A 14721-nucleotide genomic window follows, 5' to 3' on the forward strand; every position below is an offset into this window, starting at 1 on the left:
TTAGTAAATCGTTATCGTGTATTAAAACATCGAAGTTGAATAGAAAGCTACGCTTTGATTCATCAATGAATCCAAATATAGTTTCGATGGTAATTGACTCGTCACGATAGTCGTTTTTATTTTATTCGCAAAACATTGTATAGGGAAAGTGTTTGCATACATTTGACCCTTTGAAGACCGAACATTTTTCATATATTGATAAAAAGTTGCTTTTATAAAATATTTAAATATTACGAAATAAATTGTAATCGATATTTTTAATAATTGTATGTGTATATATATTTATTATTATTATCATTAATTAACTGATCTTCTTGAATTCTATTTTGTTACCAATTTGGTAAAAAAAATACGTTTATTGTTTTGTTGTTTAATAATTTTTAAAGTACAGTGTTGCTTAATATCGAAAAGGTTGAGATTTTCGTAGTGTAAAATTGTATTAGAATAATTAAGATTAAAGCACTTCTAAGTATATTACGGCGTTATCGATGCGTAAAAATGTAGAACAATGTTCTCTCAATTGTCAGGTTCTGTGAATTGTAATCACTGGCTTCTACTCTGACACATGTCAGACAGATCGTACTCACATGTGAGGCAAAGTGATTGAAGTGGCGCAAAGAGCAGGCCAACGTTATTTATACGGCGCCAATGATTTTATTGTTATGATTCGATTGCCGCTCTTACATGGAAACAACATAGAAATTAGTTCGTTATCGCTTGTTTTCCTTCCTTTGATTGTTCTGTCTATACTGATCCAAGTCTGCACTTTGTACCATTACGAATATGCTTTTTCGTCTTAATTCAATAATTTAAACGTTTAGATTAAGAAATAACGTATTTTAATTTTTCAAAAAAAAGAAAAAAAATACGATTGAAGTGAAGTGAAGAAACTGAAAATGAAGGAAAAGAAGATAAGATAAAATATTTTCTAACATATCTACTGTGTTGTATATCGCTTCTTTCTTATTTCATTTTTACTCGTAAGTCTTTTGAGTCGCTATGGGTGTCATATCTTCTCTTTAATATTCCTATTTTGTTACGAATCAGATGACTCAACTTTTATTAATGCACTCGTTACGATTGTCAGAGCTATTGTACTTAATTCGTTGTAAGATGCTCGTACACGTATTATGGATCATTAAGTGCCGTTGATACATATTCAGTGCCATTACTCTAATGAGAAACACCTTTGCCCTTGGTTTTTGCGCAGTTAGAGAAATCGTTTTTTTACTTTTTTAAGCGAAAGAAATATTTATTGCATATCTGTTTCATAAATATATGTACTAAACTTCGTCAAATATCCCAAGTAGTACAATCAATTAGCTTATGAAATTTGCATTATTTATGAGATTTATATAACAAACTTTTTACCGCTGTAGGATTTATAAGACTTACAAGATTTGCTAATAATATCAATCCGATTATTCAAAAAAACAATTTCCACGACAATTCAATTAGGAAAAAATTCTGACCGAGACGTTCCAGACGATAACAAACCTAATTTACCGAAACTCATTACAATAAAAATTATCATCAACCTGTGTATCACATTAATTCTCCTTATAATTAACATACACAGTTCCCATGCGAAACTCACGAAACGAGTATACATACACATAAACGCTAGGACCCAGCATCGATACCATCGATTCGCTATCGCTCTGAAACCACCAGATTCCTTGCAGGTCCCCGGTAGCCGGGAAAACCGGTGGAGCAGAAACACGAAGAGGAAAGGAGACGAGAGAAACGATCACAGAAAAAAAAAAAAGAAGAAAAAAAGGAGAAAAAGGAGGAAGCATGAAAATGTCTGGTGCAATTTCGTCGCGGTGGCGGGTTCACTAAAACGGATTTAGCCGGCGGCCGCAAGATGGCGACGCATTGCCCGGCGCCGGGCGTCGTGCCGGTGGCAGTCGCAAGGACGACGCCGTCGCCGCCACGTGGGGAGCGAATTTGAATCGGCCGCCACCGGTTGGTAGCTTCGTCGTCGACTTAAAGCCACGCAGAACAGCGTGCAGCTCGCTGGGCCTCCTGGAACCGTGACCCATACACCTTGACGACCGATCGTCGTTTCAACCCCCATCGCACAACCATCGAGTTCTTTCTTCTCGACATTTGGTTCGCGAACCAAGAAAGAAGGGTTAGTAGGTTTAAACTAACTATGCCGGAGAATTGTTACACTTAAGGCTAAAGCTATTATTGGTGATCTGTTAAGACAGGAGCGGAAACAGTTGGAAAAAGAGGAGCAAGAGTGTGAGAGGAGAGGGAGAGAGAGCAGAAGAGAGACTAGATCAGCGTGACGACGTCTAGTACGACGTTGTGCCGGCAGCCGCGGAGTAGGAGGAGGTTAGGAGGGAGAAAAATCGAGAAGGAAGCGGCAAGTGTCACGAAGGGACTGTTGTCAGTGAGTGGTGGACCGTGGAGTCGATTGGGCTGTCAGCGGTTGCGACATAGCGAGTGGTAGAACGCGATTGGTACCTACGAGGATCTCGTTCTTACAGATTGTTAGTGAAAGCGAGGAAAATCGTTCGATACGACAGCGTGCGGTAACTATAGTGATCAGAGGGAGATCTTTGGTGCCGATCCGACCCGGAAGTACGTTGACCTTGCTCTTCGGCCCGACCTTGGAAATTGGCGCCACCGTCGGCCCCTTACAGTTGCGGCTATCGAGCTGAAATCGAGTGTACCTCGACCGCGTTACATTGAACTTCAACTTCTGCTTTCTTCGATCGGATGATTTGATTGGTACTAGAGAGAGAGAGAGAGAGAGAGAGAAAGAAAGTTTAGACGATTCAGTGTCGCGGAGTGAACTTTTAAGAGTGGTAGCAGAGTCACCTTCAAGCGGTCGGAAGTTTAGCGGGTGAAATAGAAGACGGGCAGAAACGGTTTCGGGGGAGAGATTCATCAGGGACAAGATTAACCACCTGTCAAGTCAGATGGAATGACTCAACATGCGGCCTAGGTGAGTGTTTACGTGTTATTCTTGGGAGATTTATTAGCAGACTGCGGATGTTCATCTAAATTTGTCCTTTTACAGTTTAGTGAAATCTAAATAAGGATTTGGTATAATGAATATTTTATTTTTGGTACTTTGTATATTTTTTCTTCCGTAATTAATTCTTCCATTAATCCATAAACATCCGCGATCTATTTATTGCTCTATAAATATAATTGATTAATGTAGTTTAACACAATAGAGCATGTTCCGTATTCTTATTTTTTTCAATTTTGAGGGAATGTTGCTAAACATATCACAAACAATTTAAAAAGATTTTTCATGCAAGGATTTATAGTCTTACGGTCCTGCCTTCTGGAAATCTTCACAGTTGCTCGCAATAAATAAATAGAAAATAAAAGTAAGCAGGAAATAAGAAATAAATAGGTATAAAAAGTAAATAGGGAATACGATTCCATTCTAAAGAGACGGATTAGAGGTTTGAACGAGAGCGAACGAGCCACAGGTAGGATTTGCTAGAAAGAAGGATAGGAATGCCACTTGGCTGATTTCGCGGTTTCTCACTTCCACAAGTTTTCAACCCTCGTAAACGCGAGGACGCTTGTCGTCGCAGAGTGGTTTCTGCCTGTATAGTCGTTACAACTCGAGAAACCGTGAACGTAGGGTAGTTTCCCGTGGTGCAGTCGTAACAACCGAAGGAATCATGGGACGTGGAACACGATGGTAACGAGGTCTTGGCCGGTGATAAATCGACAGTCGTTCGTTCGTTGGAAAATCGGGTTCACAGACGTAATTCGGCCTTTATTTACGCGCCGCCATGAATGGAACGAAGGAAAGGCTTTCTTCGTTCTGGTCGTTGACCTCGAAATCGCTTTACGTTCTACCGGTTGTGTTTGCTCTTGCTGTCGCGTGTCATTGATTGCGTTGTCGCTTCGTAATTCTCGAGTCGTGTCGTCTTGCGGATGTTTGGAACACTGTACGCTCGAAACTATTCTTTTGCTCGTTTTTGCTCGATGAACGGGAGTTGATCGATGTTTATGTGACTGGATTCACGTGTACACGGCTGCTACCGCTGTACAATTTATAATTCGTACGAGCATGAATATGTACGTTCGCGTTTAAATTGTGAGAAGGTAGAATAAGGTTGTTTCGAGTACGGTTTGGAGGAATAAATTAATATCGTGGTGGTCGATAAGCCAAGAAAATTGAGAAATACTGATTAAGAATTTGGTTGAATGTTGGTAGAATTTTAAGTAATATTTGCATCGAGGTATAATTAAGGTAGACGAGTAATATTTATATAAATAGCATGATAAATATTCATTGTACTATAAATAAGCAAATTTGAAACATCGTGAATTTTTCGCTCTAACTAGTAATATGAAAATGATATTTTCATGGCACATTGCAATTTTATTCATAACGAAATCTAAATATTTAAATAACAAATTTGAAGATCCAATAATAATGATTCCGCTCGTCTTCTCCCGATTAATAATTAAAATACGTATTTAAAATGTTTAGATGTCGGATTTAGTTTTACGTGAATTTGATCTTCTGCAGGAAAGTTAACACGTATTCCATTTCCTTCGTTTGAATTCACGAACGTATTACAAGTATAGAAATGAAGAAATATTCTTCTATTTTTCTTTTGTCGACTATGCCAGGTATTACATATTCAGTCGCACTTCTGGATAACCGGATCTGCTTCTGGAACACCCATTCTTCGTCTAAAATCTCTATACGTTCACGCATCGTCCCAACGGAAATTCAGTCGTCTATAATAATCGGGCTGGTACGTTTCCAGGAACGAGCCAGTCTCGATCCCATCAAGTACCTGCGCTTTACGTTTCCTTAAGTCCTTTATATTCATTTAACAGTCATTTAAGCGTAGTCACACGCGAGTGCGCGATTTGTAAAAGAGGAAAGATGTTGCCTTAAAGAACCATTAAATTTTCCACGCGTCTATTTTATTATATTTGAAGTAAAATTGGAAAGGAGACATTTGGTTTTCATTTTACGTTTCTTTTCGATAATTTCTTAGCCAAGCATCTGGTTTATATAATTTTAATTTATTTATAGGTATTCGTAAATATTATGGAATTTATAGAAAAAAGAACTGATATCATAATGCCATAAGGGTCGATTTACAAAATATTTGCATTAAGCAGTGATGCGTATCTTCTTTAATATCTAGACGCAGAAATCAAAGTTTATTCATATATATTTCCATATATGAATATTGAATTCGATTGATTTCTCCTATCCGGAATATTTTCATCGGGGAAGATTGCCGTAGGAAAGTTATTCTGCGAAGTGGTATGAAGAGAATAATTAATCATGTAGCGTATATGAATAATTTATTGTACCTTAATTTATTTAGGAGTTGAGCCTTAATCCGATAGGTTTCTGTGAATGGATCTATGGATAAAATAAAAATGAATCAAAGGCGCACTTTTATTCTGAGACCATGATATTTGTGTACTCCATTCGTGACATTTATTTAGTATTCTTCGTCTTCTTAAGAGAGATCTCTTATTAATAGAAACGTGGAAGAATAGTATTTAGTAGTGTTCGGTGTATTATTTATTCGTATCGGTTTAAATCTGGCTGACCTCGTTGTAAAATATATCACGCAAAAGATATAGATTACGATAAAAGTTCATCGAAATGTTGCATTATTTCAGCAGTAGTTCAGTGGTGTAGTATGAATTCTTTGAATTATATCAGTCACATTTTGAAACTATGTACTTTATCACAGACTATAGTATAACATGATATGATAAGCGGCTTGTACTCAGTGTTGTGCAGTTTTATAAAAGACGCTTCGTAAGATATATTCAAAGATACTATAGGTAGGTGGTTGTAGCTTTTGCGAACAATTAGTATATTTACAGAAATTGAAATCATTTTGTAATGTAGTAGGTAATTTCAATGCTTCGAACATGACAAAATATACGCAGAGATACAATGATATATAAAATATCGAAAGCAAGGTATATTTCATAATATCCAGAAAATACGAGATGCTTTTATCGAAGAATCGAGGAAATACGAATTTCTTAATGTAATCTTTTCAAGTAGAATGCTGTTGACGATTTATCGCTGGCATCCTCGTCGTTGCTACAAAATTGATCACTGAATTAAAAGGAAGAGAACTCACACCAACTCATACAACTTCTCTTAAATGGGCTTACACAAACCTTCACTCCACAAACTTTCTCATTAAACCTTTCAAATGAAAGAGAACACGATCGACGTATCGAAGCCTGCCGAATTCTCTACTCAGACACTACGAGGAACACGATCATGCATCAGGAATCGTACGAGCGGTTGGATTTGCATTATGCAGTGTCACGAGCATATCGCGATGCGTTCACGCGTATATCTTGCCAACAAAAAGTATTATAAAGAGAGAGAGAAAGAAAAGAAGGAGGTGCAATAAACGAAAAATAACGCGTCAAGCCTTGGTTCGTAGGTGCATTACGCGATACGGTATTAATCCCGCTGGCCGAAGAGGGTCGAGGTGGCATTCGCACTTGCCGTGTTTTTCGGTTCGACGACATAACTCACTGTCGTTGCTCTTTTTGGAATTCTCTCTCTGGCCACCCTACTAGCGCGTCGAATGCAAACGAGAAAGAGAGGCAGAAGTAAGAGACAGAAGAATGGAAGGTGAAACAGAGGCAAGTGGGAAAAGTGAAATGGAAAAAGGGTGAATATAACGAAGAGAGAGATGAAATTGCGAGGGGATGAGAGAGGGGTGAAACACACGTGGCACGTGATGGCCGCGTGTTAATCCACGCGGAGTGTATTTACGAGTGCGTTCGCATTCGGCGCACGTGTGCCGCGGCAGCTTTAACTGCGAACTCGTAAGCGCGACGCGGACTACCGTGTTGCGCGTTGTTCTACATCCAGTCGTAGATAAAATCTACGAACGTGTCGCGACCACTGTTCTTTCTTGCGCGCCAGCAAATGGCTGATTCATTTTCAGCCCCCGCGGAGGATTCCTCTCTCGTCGTGAATTCGTAGGATCGTTCTCATCGTTTGTCCCGGACCCGGTGTGCCCTCGCTTTCCCAGAATAGAAACGACTATTTTTTAATGCTTTTTTTGCGCGCAGATTATCGCGAATTTGTGTTCCAATTGTAACGGATCAGCTGCAGGATCGCGATTGTAACGATCCTTGTTGGAAGGAGTTTAGGGGAGAGTTTGAGGGTAGCGTTTTAAACTTTTATCTTTTTCCCATAAATTCTGAATTTTTTTTTATTTCGCGCTTGCAGGTTAGACTCTTCTAAGGCACAGTAATTGTGGGGTAATTCTTTTCCTACGTTTTTAATACTTTTCTTGCCATCAAATGAAAATACAAATTTGACGCGTGGAAGAGTTTGAGGAACTTTGGCAGTTTCGTTTAAACAGACTCAATATCGTGTAACTCATTACTAACAATTTTATGAATTTATGATTAGCGAACATTGAATACTTTTATCCGAGAGGAGACATATCTTCTGTCATAATCAATCACGATGATAAAATATAATACTTGATTTTGATTTATCGGTAACAAGTTCGTATACACGTACCAACGTTCATATTTGATTTCCTGCTATGCGAAATTTATTCAGCTTATTTTCTTCGTCTGAAAGCAAGTCATTATCCCAGTTCTTAATACGTATCAATAAAATTATCACGTAACTTCGATCTAATTTGCCAAAGAACCACTTCACCGATGTTTCAATTCCTCGCACGAAAGATCGAATGATACAGAGGAAAAAGTCAGAGTTGTTAAGTTAGTCATTGGAAACGCGAATTTGAAAAAGCGTTCGTTTCCCTCGTATTCGCGGCAGCAATTACAGTTCGAAAGAACGGTTTTGCCGGTGTAATTCACTGTAAAATTGATAAAGAGAACGGCGTATTCGCGCTGCTGCTGGCAAAGGTTTCTGAAAGGGAAAGAATAATTTATTTCCATACGACGAGTCGCGAGGAACTTTTGTAGCGTTTTCTCGAGCGAAAACTATTCGAAAGTTCAGCCGGTGTCGTCTGCTCCTATAATGTACCGGCCAAGGTTTCTTGAAAATTGAAAATACCGACTTATTCATGGCTCTGTCTATTTTGCGTAACGGGTTAAGGGCGGAGAGAGTTTTGAAAACGATTCGGTGAACGTTGTCATTTCCGATACACGTGCGCCTGTGCATATCGGTATTAAATTCGAAAATGAAAACAGACAAATTCTGGATTCATCGAGATCCGCCGATGGATGGATTGATATTAGATCTAGCGGGTGAACGCGATAATGGCTTTGTTCGTCAGTTAACGCTATTCCAAACAGTTACGTGTGTTGAGCCTTAAAACGATGTTTCACCTTAACTGCTCTGATTTTTACGCGACTTTATTCACGGTGCGTTTAAATTTTTGATCTCTCCGCGTGTACGCGAAATCTCACTGGGAGATTCACAGAGTGAAACATATATCCTTGCAATTGTTGAACTCGAATGATTAATATCCTTTAACAGTATACAGTCGGAAACATTTACCAATATATAGCGCAATAACTAAGCTGTCGATTGATATCTCGTTTGTTGAAAAAGAGCAATTCGTTACAACGTAAATGGAGATTTAAACAAATCATCGAACTCAATAATTGAGATAATACGAACGTTTCTCTGACTAACTGTATGTTTTCAAGCAAACTACTATATCATTAGGTAAATTACATTCATCCATACTGAAATCTATCATCAAGAAGAAACTCGCCGTGAAATTCTGTGTTACAACAATCGACCGTTCTATTCTAATCTTCGATCGAATAGCATCCACCTCGTATTTTCACAATAACTCGTTAACGTGAGAGATACACTGCGGCACTCAGCATGCAATTAAACCCACCCTGACGCAACTGAAATTGCGACACGTAGAAATATCATCGAGCCTGTCCGCTTCTGTTAGAGAAAACGTTCGATCGTCGTATTCAAACTTACCATTCGCTCTTTACCTCGTCGTTGGTCGTTTCACGACCATCGCGTATTTCAAACGTTCGTTCATTCTCGCTGGAAGATTGCGCGGCGAAATCCTTTTCTCGTCCGCGAACGTTCGTTTGTTCGATTCGATTCGCGTGAAGAGGAGAGGGAATTACTCGTAACGCGTTTCACTGGCGGGAAGAAGAACGAAAGGGCGGCGAATAAACGTCAGATTCAAAAACGGCGAATAAATGTGACGTGGAGGTGGGACACGAACGAGCAAGGACGTCTCCTTCGCTTTGACAAACGAAATTTCAACGCGAGCAGAGATCCGTTAGTAGAATTTTACGATTGGATTCGGAAGAATTTCATGAATAATGAATGCTACGGGCGCGCGGGCGTGGCGACTATGAATGAAATTAATGGAGAAATTAAAGAACGTGAATGCATAATAGGCGTATAGAACTTTGATCGAGAAATTCGTAAGACGCGATGACGGATTGGTTATTCGAAGGTTTGGGACATTAATGGCTGATTTAAACGTTTGACAATGATGTACCATGGTGAATCATATGTAACACAATTAATATTTAACATTAATATTTATCGTTTATGGAAAGTTAAATATATATATTTTTTGTATCTGACACGAGAAATGCAAAATTCTTAAGAATTAACTGTATTCTAAATTCTTCGTTATTGTGTTATATTTTCAAAGAGTTAACCTGTTAATCAAGTCGTTCCGTAATTAGAGACTTCTATGATAGGATATATGAGACGTTCATAAGATATATCGAGCAACTCCATAAATTGAAAAGTGTTAAAACGTTTTTTCTTAATCTATCTTAGAATTTATTAGTATTTATGTCATCTTCTTGCGATGAACTATGGAAATAAATCATTTGTTTCTTGAGAATCGAAAAGTGATCGTATACTTATGCATTGAAATTAGGAAATTGATAAAACCTGGAGTTGATCAGTTCGGCATTAATACACATTGTACATTATTTAGTATCCCTCGATATTGTTTTGTAATTCGTCGTTGAATGCTTAGAAACTATTTGGATAGAAATTACTCGGTCTAATTAGTCGTATGTAAGAACACAATTTTTCTTCACGAGGCTAATTGATCGCCGACGAAGTTGAGACTACAGCAAAAACACGTGATTGGTCATGCTTGTATTAAGTAATTTCTTGAGTTTCGCCGGAGGAAATATAAGTTGACATTGGCGCTGTAAATTGTGGAAAATAGACAGGCGTGTATATCTGCGTTCCGCGTTGAATTGCCTTTTTCTAGCGTCCAATCGCTTCCATGCCACTCTAACAACATTTTTCTCGCGAATACATTTCGAAGGCGTACGAAAGTTAACTCTCCAATTTACGGCCTTTCAGGGGATAGCTGGAAATAGTGCAGATTTTAACCGCGGCTCCAAATGAGTCGGATTTATCACAGACGACGTGTAATCCTTATTCGTGATACGCTTCCTGTTCTCGATGAATTTCTAATGATTCAATGTTACTTTGCAAATGCTAATGGTTAAAGAGCAATCGTAAAATAATTGGTATTGATTTATGGAGAAATTATTCAAATGAAATAGTGTAATATAATGTGGGTAAGTAATATATGTTAAAAATTCTCTTTTTTATAGGTACATTTATTTTTCACGACATATTTACGTTTCGTTTACAAATGTATGCTGTACTCTTTGATGTTAGTGTATTGTCTTTTATTTTTGGCAATCGATAATATCGAATATCGTTAATGTTTCATATTTGGAAATATAGAAACTTTACAATTACATATATTTTTAGCTTGGAAAAGATTACACGCGTTATTTAATCATTAAATGGTTCTTCTCTAATTTTTAAAATTTACAATTTTAATTTTTCTCTTTACGAAGTCTTTATATCTACGCTATCAATTAAGGAGGATAGACACCGCCTTTCCAATATTCATCGGTAGGACGCACTTTCAGATCTGCCTACGCGAATTTCCAATTACTCTGCCCTGCAAATTCCTCAGTCTTCATGTTAAAATTGAACCTATCTAGCATCCTCCTGTCGAAATTAAAACTTTTATTCCAATTAAATTCCGGACATCACCCTTTTACCTTAGATATCGAATTAGATCAAAATGAATCACTGATTTATTAATATTCTATTATAATGTCAACGTATATCTGTATACTATTAAAATAGTAAATTATACAAAAAATTGAGTAATAAGAAACACAGTAAAAATATTTGTAAAATTTCTTCTGAACGTTATCGGGAAATTAATTTTATTTTGATCGATATATTTAATATCTAATTATACTAAATTGCGCTCAAGCCGTAATGCTTAGGTAATTGAATCAAACAAGAGCTTATGCTAACGATGAGTATTAAAGGAAAGTTTGAACCGACGTACTGATGAAACCTAATCTATGGGATTTTCAATGATCAAAGATAGAAATAGCTTCAGAATTAAACCCATAATTTTACTATCATTTAGGAAAATGTTGTGTTGTTCAATTATGTTTCAATGAAGATAATCATTTACATACGCTTTTCATTTAAACAACAGTATGAATTAATTTCTAAATTATTGAATATAACGATTAAATAAATACTAATAAGAAAAAATAAAATAAAATAAATTATTTACATGTTTAGAAAGCAACCTATTTCAACTCATCGCACGAATTCAATGACTTTCCGTTTTGTTCCTTTTATTTATCATATTTCCTTCGTTGCGAAACATATCGTGATAATACCATACATAATTCCACGTTATAGTTTCAATTTCACCAGAGGTTCAAGGTACCAGGAAGTTAAAGGCGTGCTAGATCTCATGTTTAGAGGGGAGCACGAGGTGGCTGCGGGTTTTCAGGGCGTAGGACCACGCCCTGGGAAACCCCGATGAATCTGATGTTCTCCTATAGCCGGGCGGTGACTGGTCGGCGCCTTTGGCCCCCGCCAGTTTGCCGATCCGGTGCGGAGAACCTCGGAGAAGTTGGTGGGCCCGTATCCGCCAAGACCACTCACCTCACCTTCTCGTGGGGCTCCCCGTCACCCTGCACCGGCCTTGACCGGGACAGGGTGCGAAAGAGTGAGTGGCACCAGGATGGAAACCCTTGTTGACGACCTCGGCAATCTTATACAATTACAATTAAACAATGGATAAGAAAACGAACCTAAAAATCGTTTACGGTGCAGGGGAGGGATACCCCAGTACCGGCGCAGCCGCGGGTTGTAAAGCGGGCCCCGCTGCGTCGTCATCGAGCAACCGTGGCCGTCCGGGGGTGAGCCGCCAGGCCCCTGGACGCGCTCATGCGTCTGGCGAAGGGGACTCGCGAACTGGGGAGTCCCGGAGAGGGTTGGAGGAACCCGACGTTTTGGCTATCGGCCCAGGACCTTCGCGGACTGGGATGCGGCGGCACCGCGGGGGCGGCGGGGGGTTGAGATCCGACGACGAAATGTCGTCATGCTCTTCCTATTCGACCGTCGCGGGCACACTCGGCAAGCGGTCGTACCGCAGGATTGCCGAGTCTACAGAAAACATCGCCTCAGCCGCCAACGGCCGCGGCGGAGGCGCGGGACGTCGCACACGGCGGGGGGACGCGCCCGCGGGGGATCCCGACTCCGCGCTGCTTCCGGCTCCCGGTAAAAGGAAGAAGAGGGGCGTGAGGCGCAGGACGGATATCGATACCGATACCGACGCCGAGGCTGTCACCGTGGTCGCCGCCGCCGCCGCCTCTACCATCCGCGGCGGTGCCGACGGCGGCGACGGCATGCGGAGGGACGAAGCGAGGACCGGGCCGGTCGGCAAACAAGCGACCGGGAAAGAAGCGGAACCGACCCACGATCGGGAAGAGGAGGACGTCGCATACCTGCGAAGGAGGGTGCGTTTTCTGGAGGAAGAGGTCAGTCGTCTCCAAGAAACGGTGGAACGGTTGACCAGGGATCGCGCGGAGAGGACAGCCAAGGTTGGTAACACCGACGGCAAAGGACAAGAGGTGGGGATCACCTCTACGAGGAGGACGAAAGAGAATGCTCCTCGGGCCGCAGCGGGAATGGCCATGGGTCCCCCTCCCCCACCTCCCCAACACCCCTGGTCAGCGTCGTGCCGTCTCCGCTGTCCCGACGGGTCGGGGAGTACACGTGATGCACGAAAAACGCTTACCGAGGGAACGGATAGATTCGGTGGCTCAGGACCTCGAGACCCACTAGAAGATTTCAAGATCCTGATCCTCCGCAAGTTGGAGGAATGTCGGCAAAAAGTACTGCCAGCGGCGGCAATTCCCCCGGCCACGGATACTGGAGTCGCCACAGGAATCGTACAAGCACGATCGCGGTCGGCGAGGGACGCCTCGCGGTCGACTATGGAGTCATCGGCCGACGAGGCAGGATTCACTACTGTGGTAAGAGGAAGAAGAGGTAGAGCGAGGCGGAAGAACAGGAAGCCCACGGTGCAACCTCTTTCAACGGTCCATGCGCCGACCGAGGACGCAAGAACCAAGAGAAGGGTATTATCGTCTCTTCCGACGTCGACATCGCGAATAGGAGCCTTGGCGCCCTGGACGGCGACCAGAAGCAGCGAAGCGAGGACAAGAACTTTCGCGGAGGCGGCCGCTCGGCCACCGGTGCGCCCCCGCACGGGAAGGGAATCCATGCGAGCAGCAGGCAGCGGCAATGGACTCGGAGCTATCGGGGCAGGAGGGAAACGCAACGCTAGCGGGCGGGACGCGCACAGCGAGAAAGTGCCGGACCTTCCCCGACCCCCACGGTGTGCCGCGGTATCGCTCACCGTGAGGGACGGCTCGGGCTTCACATACAAGGACGCGATGTCAGTGGTGAAGAGAGAAGTCAAGCTCTCCGAACTCGACATCACGGAGTTAAGACCGAGGAGGACGATCACGGGGGCGCTGCTGTTCGAAATCCCAGGCCAGGACGCTGGAAGTAAAGCATCACGACTGGCCGAGCGGATGGCGGCCACGCTGAAAGATTTGCCCGCCAAGGTAACCGTCCCGCGAAGGACGGCCGAACTAAGAGTGACCGGACTGGAGGACTCGGTCACCGCAGAGGAGGTGGCAGCCGCCGTTGCTGAGGCCGGGGGCTGCCACGCCGACGAGGTCAACGTGGGTGTTATACGTTCCGCCCCTCGGGGCCTCGGGTCGGTATGGCTACGCTGCCCGCTAACAGCGGCCAGGAGAATCAGCAGAGGAAGAGATGCTGGACCAGGAGGTAGGATCAACATAGGTTGGTCAGCGGCGAGGGTTTCCCCTCTCCCTGCGCGCCGACTCCAATGCTTCAGGTGCATGGAGTCGGGTCACGTGCGCCGGGACTGCACATCGACGGCCGACCGGTCAGAGCGCTGCTACCGGTGCGGGGCGGAAGGACATCGCGCCAGGGACTGCTCGGCGCGAGTACCCACGTGTCCGGTGTGCGCGGACCTGGGACTGCCCGCGTCGCACCGTATGGGATCACCGGCATGCAAGCCGCCTGCCCGTAGGAGGAGGGCCGCACAGGAAGCAAGGACCGTTCCAGGCGACGGTGGGGATGCGGCGACGAGGAAAGAAAGAATACCGCCGCCAACTGACCCCACGAAGGACGGAAGAGAGGATGGCGAAGTCAGATACAACGACTGCGAGGGGAACGGCCCGGAGGAGGCTATGGAGACGGAGCCTTCCCCAACGTGAGCGGAAGAAGAGGAGGAGGACAACTGCTTCTGCAGTGCAATCTTAACCGCTCCCGCCGTGCTCAGGACTTAATGTTTCAGAGCTTGACGGAGCGGCGGATTGCTCTGGCGGCAGTGGCTGAGCCATACTGCATTC

General features: G+C 42.6%; 1 protein-coding gene across 8 annotated transcripts in view; it reads left to right on the top strand.

Moving 5' to 3' along the window:
• The first annotated feature begins 2237 nt into the window (after positions 1–2237).
• Mp (collagen XV/XVIII-type protein multiplexin) overlaps positions 2238–14721 on the top strand; it is a 353266-nt gene continuing 340782 nt past the window's right edge. For all 8 annotated transcript variants that reach the window (XM_069109132.1, XM_069109133.1, XM_069109135.1 and 5 more), the window contains exon 1: positions 2238–2959. In XM_069109132.1, coding sequence (XP_068965233.1) covers positions 2949–2959 — 11 coding nt within the window. In that variant the 5' untranslated portion in view covers positions 2238–2948. The remainder of the gene's footprint in view (positions 2960–14721) is intronic.

Source organism: Bombus flavifrons, chromosome 3, assembly GCF_040668555.2.
Source record: "Bombus flavifrons isolate JBK064 chromosome 3, iyBomFlav1_principal, whole genome shotgun sequence".
NCBI lineage: Eukaryota > Metazoa > Arthropoda > Insecta > Hymenoptera > Apidae > Bombus > Bombus flavifrons.